This window comes from Haliaeetus albicilla, chromosome W (assembly GCF_947461875.1).
Source record: "Haliaeetus albicilla chromosome W, bHalAlb1.1, whole genome shotgun sequence".
Classification (NCBI taxonomy): Eukaryota; Metazoa; Chordata; class Aves; order Accipitriformes; family Accipitridae; genus Haliaeetus; species Haliaeetus albicilla.
In genome coordinates, this window is record NC_091515.1 from 43733389 (window position 1) to 43748137 (window position 14749).

The 14749-nt window shown below is 41.4% G+C and overlaps 1 protein-coding gene across 1 annotated transcript in view; it reads right to left on the reverse strand.

The window, feature by feature from the left end:
* Positions 1–298: 298 nt before the first annotated feature.
* LOC138683547 (E3 ubiquitin-protein ligase RNF38-like) overlaps positions 299–14749 on the reverse strand; it is a 93436-nt gene continuing 78985 nt past the window's right edge. The window contains exons 8-11 of the mRNA XM_069775534.1: positions 11386–11470; positions 8875–8996; positions 7642–7741; positions 299–1623 (exon numbers count right to left, since the gene is read on the reverse strand). Of these exons, the coding sequence (XP_069631635.1) occupies positions 1561–1623; positions 7642–7741; positions 8875–8996; positions 11386–11470 (370 nt within the window). The 3' untranslated portion in view covers positions 299–1560. The remainder of the gene's footprint in view (positions 1624–7641; positions 7742–8874; positions 8997–11385; positions 11471–14749) is intronic.

Below are 14749 nucleotides of genomic sequence, written 5' to 3' on the forward strand. Positions count from 1 at the left end.
AGATCCAGTTATTTCACTGAAACATCTTTAAGTTCTTAACAGTCTGAAGTGTTAAAGAAGTTCAACTGCACAACTAAAAATATTATTTGAAAGGCAGTCAAATGAAAGTTACTTCCCATTTCACATCATTATTTGTTCTGGATGGTGTACCAATTTACTCTTCTACAGTGGAACATTCTGGAGACTTGACAGAAAAAGAAATAAGGGAAATTTTTCATGCTAAGCCTATCAGAAAATACAGAAGGCTAAGAAGCAGCACCTTAGGACAACTGTCCTAGCAGTGAATGACCACCACCAACCCTTTTTGAAGCACAAAAATCAAAAGTTCTACTTCTCTGAAAAAAACGTTAAAAATTTTATTTTGTTCATTAAGTCACAGGAATAAAATCATATCCTCTTGCAAGTTATTTTAATTGTATACAAACTCTCTTGTAAACAAAGAACATAAGTGATTAAAGCCAATGTTTATATACTAAAGGAGTACATACTTAGCAAGTATAATGGTCAAAGTGAAGAAACTTTGCACAAGACCCTCAGCACCTTTTCAGCTTCCTTTTGGAGGAGGAGCACAAAGTGCAGTATCTTCAAAACTCAAGTCTAATCTGAAATCAACTGAATGTAAATAAATCCCAGCTAGAAGAACTGAGGAGGAGAACAGAAAAGCATCAACAGTAAAGTCACCAATTGGAAGTGTTAATATTGTTAACTAAGTTACGCAATATTGCAACTTTATATCCATAAAATAAGCAGTAAAACTGTCATACTGAAATTTGGATTTCCTATTGTGTGTAAAAACCCAAGGTTACTCACTTACTGAGTAATGAACACACTCTTTAGAGGTACACTTAAAAGCCTCCAATAAAGGGGAAGCATAACATCTGTTTGACTAGCAAGTAAAAAAGTCTTTTTATACCATTAAGTATATTGGGGAGGAAATATTAAATGTCTATAATTGCAGCACCTTCTGCATTCAGTGTGCGACTCCAAACACAAGGAAAGAAACCAGTGTACAGTACTAGTACTGTTTAAATAACATAAGATTATACATTGCAGCATAATTAATACTACATACATACATTCTTAGTACATGCTGGTATATATGTTCTCAAACACATATACACACCCAGTCACAAGTGCACTTCACACATCCTCTCACCCCCCCCCCATTCATGCCCACTCACAGTATCTGAAGGTAGATTGCTATGTTGTTCGGAGCTACCATTTTTTATAAAAGCACATGCTAAAAGATCATGTTCACTGTAATCTTGCAGCAACACTTGGAATGATCACACAAAACCCAGGAAAAGTTAGTGCACACACACAGCATTAAGCTAAAAAAAGTCTTTGTTGGAGTTCCAATCACGCAGTTAGTATAGCAATCCCACAATTGTGATGGCTAATTATAAGCTTTATAATTGATTAAGTCGCACAGTGCAAAGAAATGTTCATCGACCCTTTTGTGTAAAGGGAATGCTGGAAGCCACATGGGTAAGTTCAATGGATAGTTCATATATACACGTGACCAGGAACACCCAAAACAGATTTGTGCTCTTAGGTTAGTCATTCTGAATCACGATGCACTTCTGAAGCATCAGCTCTGCAAATTGGGCAGGTACGATTTGCCTGTAAAACCAGAAATAAAAGAAAGTTTAATGCATTGACAAATACACTCGTTATGGTAACAGTGTCTGCAACCCAGAAATAAAATGAAATTGCCACTCGCAGTGATCAAGAGTACCCAAAAGGGACAAAAACACAAAAGAGATAAACCCAGCGTGCACCCGTTTTCTGTTATTTTAGAGCATGTGAAAATGACCTAAAAGTTTTGGGAACTCAAAAGAAAAATACAGTGGACTGAGAAATCCACCATCACTAGAGAAGCAAGATAGAGGTGGAAAAAAGTGTCCTATACTAGGGCATCCTAGTCTTACTAGCTCTTTGTCATGAATCACAGCTTTTTAGGCTTTCACTACCCCGTTATACCAGCAGAAGAGCAGAAGTCTATCATGCAGGCTTGGCCAAATCGTGAAAGCTGAGGGGGGGAAAAGAGAAGGTTTTTTAGTAACAGACACAACACACAATCTGACTAAACAGCTTCAAAGCTGAACATGCATAAAAGCTTTAAGTTCAGCCCTTCAGTGAAAAACTTCTTGAGAATACACAGATTCATAAAATAATTCATGTTGGAATGATCCTCAGGAAGTCTCTAGTCCAGCCTCCTGCTCAAAGCAGGGTCAGCTGTAAGGTCAGACCAGGTTACTGTCATGCTTTAGGCCCAGCTGGCAACAAAGCACCGAAACCGCTCGCTCACTCCTCCCCTCTGGTGGGATGGGGAGGAGAAAATATAAAAAAAAGCTTGTGGGTCAAGGCAAGAACAGGGAGGGATCACTCACCACTTATGGTCACGGGCAAAAAACCAGGCTCAACTTCGGGAAAAAACAAAATCAATTTAATTTACTACCAATCAAAAAAAAGCAAGGATAATGGGAAGTAAAACCAAATCTTAAAACACCTTCCCCCACCCCTCCCTCCTTCTTGGGCTCAACTCCACTCCTGATTTTCTCTAGCTGCTCCCCCTGAGTGGTGCAGGGGGATGGGGAATGGGGTTTGTGGTCAGTTCATCACACGTGGTCTCTGCTGTTCAGTCCTCCTCAAGGGGAGGACTCCTCAGTCTTCCCCTGCTCCACTGTGGGGTCCCTCTCACGGGACACAGTTCTCCACGAACTACTCCTACGTGAGTCCTTCCCACGGGCTGCAGTTCTTCATGAGCTGCTCCAGCATGGGTCCTTTCTGTGGGCTGCAGTCCTTCAGGCACAGAGTGCTCCAGAGTGGGCTTTCCCACGGAGTCACGGCCTTCTTCGGGGGCATCCACGTGCTCCGGTGTGGGGTCCTCCATGGGCTGCAGGTGGGCATCTGCTCTACTGTTCACCTCCATGGGCTGCAGGGGGACAGCCTGCTGTCTCACCATGGGCTGCAGGGGAATCACCTCCTCCGGCACACCTCCTCCCCCTCCTTCTTCACTGACCTTGGTATCTGCATAGGTGTTTCTCTCACATTCTAATCTCCTCCCCCACTGTAGGTTCCCCTTCTTAAATATGTTCTCCCACAGGCACTACCGCCGTCGCTGATGGGCTTGGCCTTGGCCAGAGGTGGGTCCAACTTGGAGCTGGGGAAGCTTCCAGCAGCTTCTCACAGGAGCCACCCCTGCAGCCCCTCCCCCGCTACCAAAACCTCACCACATGAACCCAAAACAGTTACTCAGGGCTCTCTCCCATTAGGTCCTAAAAATATCCAGGACGGAGGCTGCACAGCATCTCTGGACCTCTGTTCGACTACTTGCCCTTGTTTATTTCATGAAATTAATTACCCTTCGCATCTTAACATAACTGGTGTAAAGATGAATTAGGCGCACATAATGCATCATAGGCTTCAATGTATAGCCTCTCTTAACTGGCTATTCCTTCATGCAAGCTAACTTTCTGTAACATGAGCTGCACAATGAACTGAAATTATCATAAGAAACATTAAATAGAAATTTTCTAGCTGAAGTGATCCACATTTAGAAGAAGAGGATTTACAGCCTGAGCCTTCAGGGTGAATATAGGTCATGTTTTCAAGTTTTTCTTTGGAACTATGACTAAATCCTTCTTTTAAAAAAAAAGAATTCTCATGTATTCATTTGACTCAAGGAGTTAGAGTATCAATAAACAACCAGATATTGTGAAACATGATAAATTTGAGAGTTGAAAAGACTGACAATCAAAAACAATAATCTCTCTCTTGTTAATCTTGTCCCATTGTCCTGGTTTCAGCTGGGATGGGGTTAATTGTCTTCCTAGTAGCTGGTACAGTGCTATGTTTTGAGTTCAGTATGTGAAGAATGTTGATAACACTGATGTTTTCAGTTGTTGCTAAGTAATGTTTAGACTATAGTCAAGGATTTTTCAGCTTCTCCTGCCCAGCCAGCAAGAAGGCTGGAGGGGCACAAGAAGTTGGGAGGGGATACAGCCAGGGCAGCTGACCCAAACTGGCCAATGGGGTATTCCATACCATGTGACATCATGTCTAGTATATAAACTGAGGGGAATCGCCGCTCAGGGACTAACTGGGTGTCAATCAGTGGGTGGTGAGCAATTGCACTGTGCATCATTTGTGCATTCCAATCCTTTTATTATTACTGCTGTCATTTTATTAGTGTTATCATTATCATTATTAGTTTCTTCTTTTCTGTTCTATTAAACCATTCTTATCTCAACCCACGAGTTTTACTTCTTTTTCCCGATTTTTTCCCCCATCCCACTGGATGGGGGGGAGTGAGTGAGTGGCTGCGTGGTGCTTAGTTGCTGGCTGGGGTTAAACCATGACACCCATTCACTGTTTAACCTCTCTTTCATGAGTCTTCAGCCTTATTTAACATGGATTTTTTTCTCACTGTAGTCTAATATATTGGCGCATAATTCAGTATAAAATACGTTTTCCCCTGGCTATCTCATATTGCCTGAAAAAGCCTTTCTATGTAGGGTTTTATAACTATAGGACAGGCAAAAATCCAAATTACATATGTAGACAAGTCAAAGTTTGCTTTGATGCCTTCTATTGTTGCATCACCAGCTTGTAATGGAATAGTAATTTTTACTAAAATTTACCAATGATAATGTGTTCCCTTGCACAGTTTATCAACATGGGATGTGAATTTAAAGTGCAAAAGTTATTTTACCCTACTCCCTAAACACAGTCTAAAACTTTGTGTTGACATAGTGTAACTATACACCCTTTAGGCTCAGATTACACAAATCTTCCAATTAAAGACAAACCTGCCTAGTTGACACTGTTATGCTGATGGGTTTTTTTTTCTAAAGTCAGTCATCCTTTAGCCAATACTAGTGTTAAAAGTCAGCAATTTCTAAGCTTGGTTAGATGCATCAGCACAAAATTGCCTCACAAATACTACAGTTCACTTCAGATTACTAAAAAAAAGAATGCCCCCAAACTGGTTTTTTTCCCCATTTAACTGATCTTTAAGGGCTATCTTCACTACCCTTTGATTGCCAATTGAAAGTGCTTAATGTAACATAAGAACTGCCATACTGAGTCCAACCAAAGCTTCATTTAACCAAATACTCTGAATTGAACAGTGACCAACAGCAGGTGCATAAGAAAGAGCATACATGACATTTACCTGATACATTCCCCTACCTTCCAGCAGTTTGTGGGTCAAGTGCTTTTTGAGCCAGATGCAATGTCTTTGCATCAACAACCCTAGGTGGAATTATCTTTTTAAAAACTTATCAACCTTCACAGAATTTCAGCATCCATCATGTCATGGGGTGCATGACACCCAATGGTCTTAGTTCTCATTTCAGAAGAGGGAGCAAGCTATTGTTCCTTGTTTACCTTTTCTCCATGCCACACATAGAATCATAGAATATGTCAAGTTGGAAGAGACCCATAAGGAACATTGAGTCCAAATCCCTGCTCCTCACAGGACTACCTAAAACTAAACCATATGACTAAGAGTGTCGTCCAGATGCTCCTTGAACTCTGACAGGCTTGGTGCTGTGACCACTTCCCTGGGGGGCCTGTTCCAGTGACCAACCACCCTCTCAGCGAAGAACCTTTTCCTAAGGTCCAATCTGTACTTCCTCTGACACAGCTTCATTCCATTTCCTCATGTCCTATTGCTGGTCACCAGAGAGAGATCAGCACATCCCCCTCTGCTGCCCCCTTGAGGAAGTTGTAGACTGCGATGAGGTCACCCCTCAGCCTTCTCTTCTCCAAGCTGAACAAACCAAGTGACCTCAGCCATTCCTCATAAGTCTTGCCCTCGAGACCTTTCACATCTTGGTCGCCCTCCTCTGGACACACTTTAATAGTTTGATATCCTTCTTATATTGAGGCGCCCAAAACTGCACACAGTACTCAAGGTGGGGCCGCACTAGTGCAGTATAGAGTGGGACAATCACCTCCCTCGACCAGCTAGCGATGCTGTGCTTGATGCACCCCAGGACACAGTTGGCCCTTTTGGCTGCCAGGGCACACTGTTGACTCATATTCAGCTTGCCATCCACCCAAAACCCCAGATCTCTTTCCACAGGGCTTCTCTCCAGCCTCTTGTTCCCCAATTTGCATGTATAACCAGGATTACTCCGTCCCAGGTGCAGAATCTGGCACTTGCTCTTGACTGCTCTTGACATGACTAAGCTTTATGCAATGATATGGTTTAACAAGTCCAGTGCGGAACCATGTGTCAGCTTTGCCCCAGACCACAGACATGAATAGCAGGGGACTGTAAAATATTCTGTACTGACACTTGCATGTATGTTAATTTGAGTTAGTTGACAATCACTGTATAAAACAGTCTAAATAAATACCTATGAATGTTAACATGCTTTAAAAAAATATATTTCAAGCTAGAACAACTAGATGTTTACAGTCATCTTGTTGATTCTCAGACATGTTCTACAATATTCTGAACCCAAGCACATATTTCATTCAAATAAGTTCTACTGAAAAGAAAAAAAAAAAAAAAGAGCAGTGCTGTGGAAACATTTACACCAGTCCTAGATTCTGTAAAAGCTTTAGAATATATTGAGTACTCTAACCCAAAGTTGTTTTCAGATTCCTTTTTTTTTTTTAATCCTATCATTATTCATGATGCTTCATTAGCCAAAAGATTACTGCCAATATAAAATCCAATACTTCACTTTATGCACAGGATATTCTACTGCATGCATGAGGCAGTCATTTCCTTGACTTTATAAAGCCTGGAATTTATAGGACTTTATTCAAGTTAAAAATGTATATTCTCTATAGGAATACATTTGTCAGCAAAGGATGTGAACTTTTTTATTTTTAATATATATCTTAAAATGATGCAACATAAGGTTGCATCTATAAGTCTCTAGGTAATGTTTGACATGCTGCTTTCACATAGGACTGTGGAATATTTCATATTGCAACACATACTACAGGCAGATTAAAGTAAATCTGAATAGAATTTTTAAAGAAGTGAGACAAGAAAGGAATGAATACTTTATTAGCAGTAGGTCTGGATAACACAGCTTGTACAGATGTCTCCCTATATATCATCTTCTAAACTCTATTCCTATCCTTCTCACCTTCTGTACCACTGCTATTCTATCTGTAAACTTATTGCGCTGTCCTGCTTCTAGGTCTTCTGCCCAATTTGTTTTGAAAGAATATCTCATAGCATGCATAAAGCCATAATTTCATGCTAAGTCTTTTTTTTTTTTTAAAAAAATCTCTCAATCATGCCTTATACTTATAAAAATAGATACTTTTTTATTTGCCCCAAGAATTCAAATTCATAGTGAAAGGAGGGATTCTTATAGAAGCCCTTTGTACCAGTGAAGATCATTCTCCTCATATTCCTTTTAAAATTACCCTATTCCAATTATTATTACAAAGAAATATCTTTTTTTAATCACTAAAAAAGAATATTTCTATAGTGTAAGGAGACAACAAAAAGAAGATAAATTCAGTTTGTGCCCTTTTTTGTTACTTCAGAGCCTAAATATTAAAAATGAGAAACAAGAGATGAAATGCAGTAGAAAACTAAAGAAAAAAATGAAACTACAAACTAGGACATTATAAATTGCATCCAACACAGATTTTATTTACCTTAAGCCATTTATCAACACACTTGGCATGAAACTCGTGGTTACAGGGTAAGACTCTAAGTAGCTGCCTTGCCTCAAAGTCACACATACACACTACACACCTAAAAAAAAAGACAGCAAATATCTATAAACTTTCCCATTTAATAACAATAATTTCTATTCTATAGGCAACTTATAAGGTCTGTCTGCAAAAGTTGTTTTTTTTTTAAACCACTGGAGTATCTACAGTGATCAAACTTCTGTGGGTATAGATCTCTAGTGGACCAGTGTAAAATGAGAACTGTTTTTGGTTTGTTCACCATGGTTTCAAATCCCAAAGCATACAAGGGCTCAAACTCATACCCATGGGAGTTCATTGGCCCAAGCAATAAATAGATTGTATTACCATAACTCAAAATACTGGAGTTCATGCCTGCTGATATAAACAGGTACTGCAAACCCTATAGCATATTTCTTTCAGTTTTAACTTTAATTTTAGCTATATTAATATAAAAACCAGAAAACTTGCTTTGAGTATTTCTCAAAGCCATAATTGATTAAAGATCACACACATTTTTACTATGACAAATTTCTCCTTAAATTACATCTATATTCTGTTGTATGTTTTGTAAACACATTTCTTCCCCAGGGAGATCATAACTTAAGTCCTCTGGTATTTTTATTTTTCTTATTCCTTATTATGTTAAAAATAACATTGAAGATTACTCTAAGTGGAAGAACAGAGAAAAAAATATCTTCTGTTCAGTTTCAAACATTTGACAGCACTGTATATCACTTTCACTGCCTCCCACCTATATCTCATTTCTCTCTTACATAGATCTTTCAAACAGAATTAATCTTAAAAATAAGAAAATATAACTGTAAACCTGAAAGACTGTCAAAAGCTCTTCCAGGAGCACTTGAAATTTTAGTAATTGGAAAATATTTCAATATAGGCTGAATTCCAAGTTGATGATGGCCATTTAATATCTAGTATGCCAAACAAAAATTTGGAAAACTTTTAAAAAATACTGAACAACTAAATTTGAACATCTAACTGAAGTGAGACTATGCAGAATTTTAAAGACAAGATAAATGATATTTGATTTAAAAAATGGTTTAGAGAAAATTTATCTTTTTTATTTGAGTGCTTTTAGAGAACTTGTGTTACAGTATTTGCCTAGTTGAGGCTGCAGCCTGAAGGAATGGAAACACAGTCATGTAAAGTATGTAAATTTGAGATAGATGTACTTACAATGTCTGTTCTGACTGATGATTGCTTGGATTGAACCTATAAGATGGAAGCTGTTCAATGTCTGCCTTTGTCAGTCCTCGAGGCTTAGCTTCTCCTAGACGTTCTGCCAAATTCAGCAGTGCCTACAAAACAAGGAATTTGGACTTTTTAACATTCATTGCTCAAACAAGCTCCAGCTCTACCAGAAGTGATTTATTCTGCCATGTCACTATCCCACCAGGTAGCACAACCCACATCTCCATCAAGACACATTTAGTCTTGCTTCTCTCTCTCTACAATGCAAGCACTATGGAAAGATGTCTTTCAAAGTTTGATCATTGATGAATCCTTCTGAACTGCACAAGATAGATAGTATCTTTGGGATTTCCAAATATCCATGACCTAACTGTTAATCACTCTTGCAGCTCTATTCACAGCTTGATATATGTTTTGCTTTAGAAATTAATCCCCTTCCCCCATCCCCCACACAGTAGTGTGAGTAACCAGAATAAAATGTAGAAAAACTTGCTTTCTAGGAACATGCAATGAGCCTAGCTCTATGTGGCCAAGAGTTTAAAGGGACACCTTCTGACTCCCATTCCGCTTCTTGGGCTAACTGAATTGAGACATGGAGATTTTATGCTGAACCTTTGGAAACAAAGGCATGACATCAAACTGAATAGAGACACTTTCTGATTAAATTTTGTACTCGTTCATACAGGTAGAACACTGTACCTAAGTGCTCCTCATGTAAATAATTTCTGCTCCCTCATGAGGGGCTTCAGAAAAGCATCAGTATCAACTTGATAGAGGACCAAAACACAGAATTTAAGAGATTTGATGAAAGATGCAAAGAGTACAGATACTCAAATAGCCCAAAACCTGGAGCTCAACATGCCAGCTACAATATGATGCTTCTTTTAACTAGCACAAGAAGCATTATAGGAGAGCTTGTCATTACACTGTAAATCATAGAATCATTTAAGTTGGAAAAGACCTTCAAGATCATTGAGTCCAAACATCATCCATGCCCACTAAACCATGTTCTGAAGTGCCTTGTCTATGCGCTTTTTGAATACCTCCAGGGATAGTGACTTAACCACTTCCCTGGGCAGCCTGTTCCAATGCCTGACAACCCTTTCAGTAAAGAAATATTTCCTAATATCCAACCTAAACCTCCCCTGCTGCAACTTGAGGCCATTTCCTCTTGTCTTATCTCCAGCCACCTGACAGAAGAGACCAGCACCCACCTCACTACAACCCCCCTTCAGGTAGTTGTAGAGAGCAATAAGGTCTCCCCTCAGCCTCCTTTTCTCCAGACTAAATAGCCCCAGTTCCCTCAGCTGCTCCTCATAAGACTTGTGCTCCAGGTCCCTCACCACCTTGGTTGCCCTTCTCTGGACACGATCCAGTAACACAATGTCTTTCCTGTAGTGAGGGGCCCAAAAGTGAACACAGGACTCGAGGTGCGGCCTCACCAGTGCCGAGTACAGGGGGACGATCACCTCCCTGCTCCTGCTGGCCCCACTATTTCTGATGCAGGCCAGGATGCCGTTGGTCTTCCTGGCCACCCGGGCACACTGCTGGCTCATATTCAGCCGGCTGTCAACCAGCACCCCCAGATCTTTTTCTGCGGGGCAGCTTTCCAGTCACTCTTCCCCAAGCCTGTAGCACTGCATGGAGTTGTTGTGACTGAATTGCAGGACCCGGCACTTGGCCTTGTTGAACTTCATACAATTGGCCTCAGCCCATTGATCCAGCCTGTCCAGATCCCTCTGCAGAGCCTTCCTACCCTCAAGCAGATCAACCCTCCCTCCCAACTTGGTGTCGTCTGCAAACTTGCTGAGGGTGCACTTGATCCCTTCATCCAGATCACTGATGCTATGCAAATGCATAAATACACAGCTCTGAGCAGAAGCAAGGAGAAATAGATACGTGAGGAGGGGTAGGCAGTAGCTGAGGTTTCCTGAACAGAATTTGATGGGAATCCAACAGACTGAGAAGCAGCAAGGACAAGAGCTGGGATCAGCCCTCAATTATCTAAGACACCACTGACATTTTATTTCAAAATACGTGACTTGCTGTACTCTCCTTATTGTCAAGAGAAAATATATATTAAGAGATTCTTGCCAACATCACATTTACCTGAATTCATCCTATAATATTAACACTAATCTGTAAGCATAAAAAGCACTAAGTTATAGTATATTCAAAAGAATAGGATATTTATGCTCAATATTTAAAAATCAAGCAAAATGCAAAAAGAAGAGTCCCATCTAGAATGGAAAGTTGAGGAATTTAACCATTGCTAATCTGAAAGGATAGATTCTGGGGAAAGGAAATAGATACAAAATAAGAGTGTTTCTAACATCCAGTGTTAGAAACTAGTATGAAAAAAACATTTCTAGATTCTCTCCTCATAAACATTAAATTTATTTAATCCCATTTTTGTCTTTGAAAAGCAAAACACCATTTAAGTTCATGTATTGAGTTAACCTCTGCTCCTCATGAATTTGTACTTCACACACCAACCTCATAGTTTTCTACCTCTCCATCTTCCACGTCCAACTCAAAACTGAAAGCTGGTCCAACTGCAGGTGGCACTGGAAGCACTGATCTGCCAGAAGAACAAACATCAGTAAGACTCAACATCTTCCTGAAGGAAAGCATGCAAACATATGGCAGAGGTAGAGTTATGTTATTGATCCTTCTTAAATCAACAAATTCTAAGAATCACTAAAAAGGTTAAATTAAAAATTAAGAATTAAAATTCAAAGTAAAGGAGTCCAAGTGTCCTGGTTTTGGCTAGGATAGAGTTAATTTTCTTTCTAGTAGCTGGTATAGTGTTATGTTTTGGATTTAGTATGAGAAGAATGTTGATAACACACTGATGTTTTCAGTTGTTGCTAAGTAATGTTTAGTCTAAAGTCAAGGATTTTTCAGCTTCTCCTGCCCAGCCAGCAAGAAGGCTGGAGGGGCACAAGAAGTTGGGAGGGGACACAGCCAGGGCAGCTGACCCAAACTGACCAAAGGGATATTCCATACCATGTGACATCATGCCTAGTATATAAACTGGGGGGACTTGGCCTTGGGGGGGGCAAATCGATGCTTGGGAACTAACTGGGCGTCGTGTGGCGAGTGGTGAGCAATTGCATTGTGCATCACTTGTTTTGTATATTCCAATTAATTTATTATTATTGTAATTTTATTATTATTGTCATTTTTTTTCCTTTCTGTCCTATTAAACTGTGTTTATCTCAACCCACGAGTTTAACTTTTTTTCTGATTCTCTCCCCCATCCCAGTGGGTGGGGGGAGTGAGCAAGTGGCTGTGTGGTGCTTAGTTGCCAGCTGGGGTTAAACCACAACACAAAGGAAAGCTAATTGTGCCACTCTTTGATACTCATTGTATTGCATTTTTAAATTGCATGTATATTGCTATGACAACTCATACTTACAGTAAGGCTCAGTGTTATTACAGTAATTAATCTCTTGATAGCTTGCATCACAGAGTTAATATTAATATTGAACAGTTTCTGGTTTTAAATTTGACTTATTTAAATAGATAGAATATCAACAAAGATAAATAACACAAGTTCACTTAGCTCCCCAATACAAAAGCATTCAAGCACTTGAATAGAATAGAATAGAATAGAATAGTTCAGTTGGAAGGGACCCACAATGATCATCTAGTCCAAGTGCGTGACCACTTCAGGGCTGACCAAAACTTAAAGCATATCATTAAGGGCATTGTCTAAATGCCTCTTAAGCACTGACAGGCATGGGGCATCAACCACCTCTCTAGGAAGCCTGTTACAGTGTTTGACCACCCTCTCCATAAAGAAATGTTTCCTAATGTCAAGTCTGAACCTCCTCTGATGCAGCTTTGAGCCATTCCCACGCGTCCTGTCACTGGATACCAAGGAAAAGAGATCAGCACCTCCCTCTCCACTTCTCCTCCTCAGGAAGCTGTAGAGAGCAATGAGATCACCCCCTCAGTCTCCTTTTTGATAATACACATAACAAAGATAATTACAATATAGTACAGGACCAACTTCCATCAGACCCAAGTATACATTTTGTCATAGTTTAAGCCCAGCCAGTAACAAAGCACCATGAAGCCACTCGCTCACTCATGCCCCCCAGCCCCCATGGGATGGTGAGGAGAAAATATAAAGAAAAGCTCATGGGTCGAGACAAGGACAGGGAGGGATCACTCACCACTTATGGTCATGGGCAAAAAAACAGGCTCAACTTGGGGAAGAAACAAAATCAATTTAATTTACTGCCAATCAAATCAAAGCAAGGATAATGGGAAGTAAAACCAAATCTTAAAACACCTTCCCCCTACCTCTCCCTCCTTCCCAGCTCATATCCACTCCCAGTTTTCTCTACCTCCTCCCCCTGGCGGCGCAGAGGGACGGGGGATGGGGGTTGTGGTCAGTTTGCCACACATTGTGTCTGCTGCTCCTTCCTCCTCAGGGGGAGGACTCCTCACTCTTCCCCTGCTCCACCGTGGGGCCCCTCCCATGGGAGACAGTCCTTCACGAACTTCTCCAACGTGAGTCCTTCCCATGGGCTGCAGTCCTTCATGAACTTCTCCAGCATGGGTCCTTTCCGTGGGCCGCAGATCTTCAGTCACAGACTGCTCCAGCGTGGGCTTTCCCATGGAGTCATGGCCATCTTCGGGGGCATCCACGTGCTCCGGTGTGGGGTCCTCCATGGGCTGCAAGTGGGCATCTGCTCCACTGTTCACCTCCATGGGCTGCAGGGGGACAGCCTGCCGTCTCACCATGGGCTGCAGGGGCATCACCTCCGGCGCCCCTCCTCCCCCTCCTTCTTCACTGACCTTGGTATCTGCATAGGTGTTTCTCTCACATTCTGATCTCCTCCCCCACTGTAGGTTCCCCTTCTTAAATATGTTCTCCCACAGGCACTACCGCCGTCGCTGATTGGATCAGCCTTGGCCAGAGGTGGGTCCAACTTGGAGCTGGGGAAGCTTCTAGCAGCTTCTCACAGGAGCCACCCCTGCAGCCCCTCCCCTGCTACCAAAAACCCAAAACATTCCACCTCTCACATCTGCGGATCACATATTTAAGAATTATCACTAAAACCACAAACTTCACTCACATCAACAAAAAAAAAAGACTTCCACACAACAAAATTAAAAAAACATCATCACAATACCAAACAGAAGTGGACAATATACATACAATCTACCCCCTCGTCCCTCCACTACAATTACAACGACTGAAATTCCCAGGGGTATTTCACTAACATTGTTCAGTCTGTGTTTTGCCCGTTACCTCTCCTAATTACTATCCTTATACCTCAAATTATTCCTCATGCCCCACGTTGGGCACCACAAAGGACTGTTGCGGCTTAAGCCCAGCCGGTAACAAAGCATCACAAAGCCATTCACTCACTCCTCCCCCCCAGCCCCCATGGGATGGTGAGGAGAAAATATAAAAAAAAGCTTGTGGGTCGAAACAAGGACAGGGAGGGATCACTCACCACTTATGGTCACGGGCAAAAGACAGGCTCAACTTGGGGAAGAAACAAAATCAATTTAATTTACTACCAATGAAATCAAAACAAGGATATTAGGAAGTAAAATCAAACCTTAGAACACCTTCCCCCCACCCCTCCCTCCTACCCAGCTCATATCCACTCCCAGTTTTCCCTACCTCCTCCCCTCATGCAGCACAGTGGGACAGGGGATGGGGGTTGTGGTCAGCTCGCCACACATTGTGTCTGCTGCTCCTTCCTCCTCAGGGGGAGGACTCCTCACGGGGAGGACTCCTCACTCTTCCCCTGCTCCACCGTGGGGCCCCTCCCATGGGAGACAGTCCTTCACGAACTTCTCCAACGTGAGTCCTTCCCATGGGCTGCAGTCC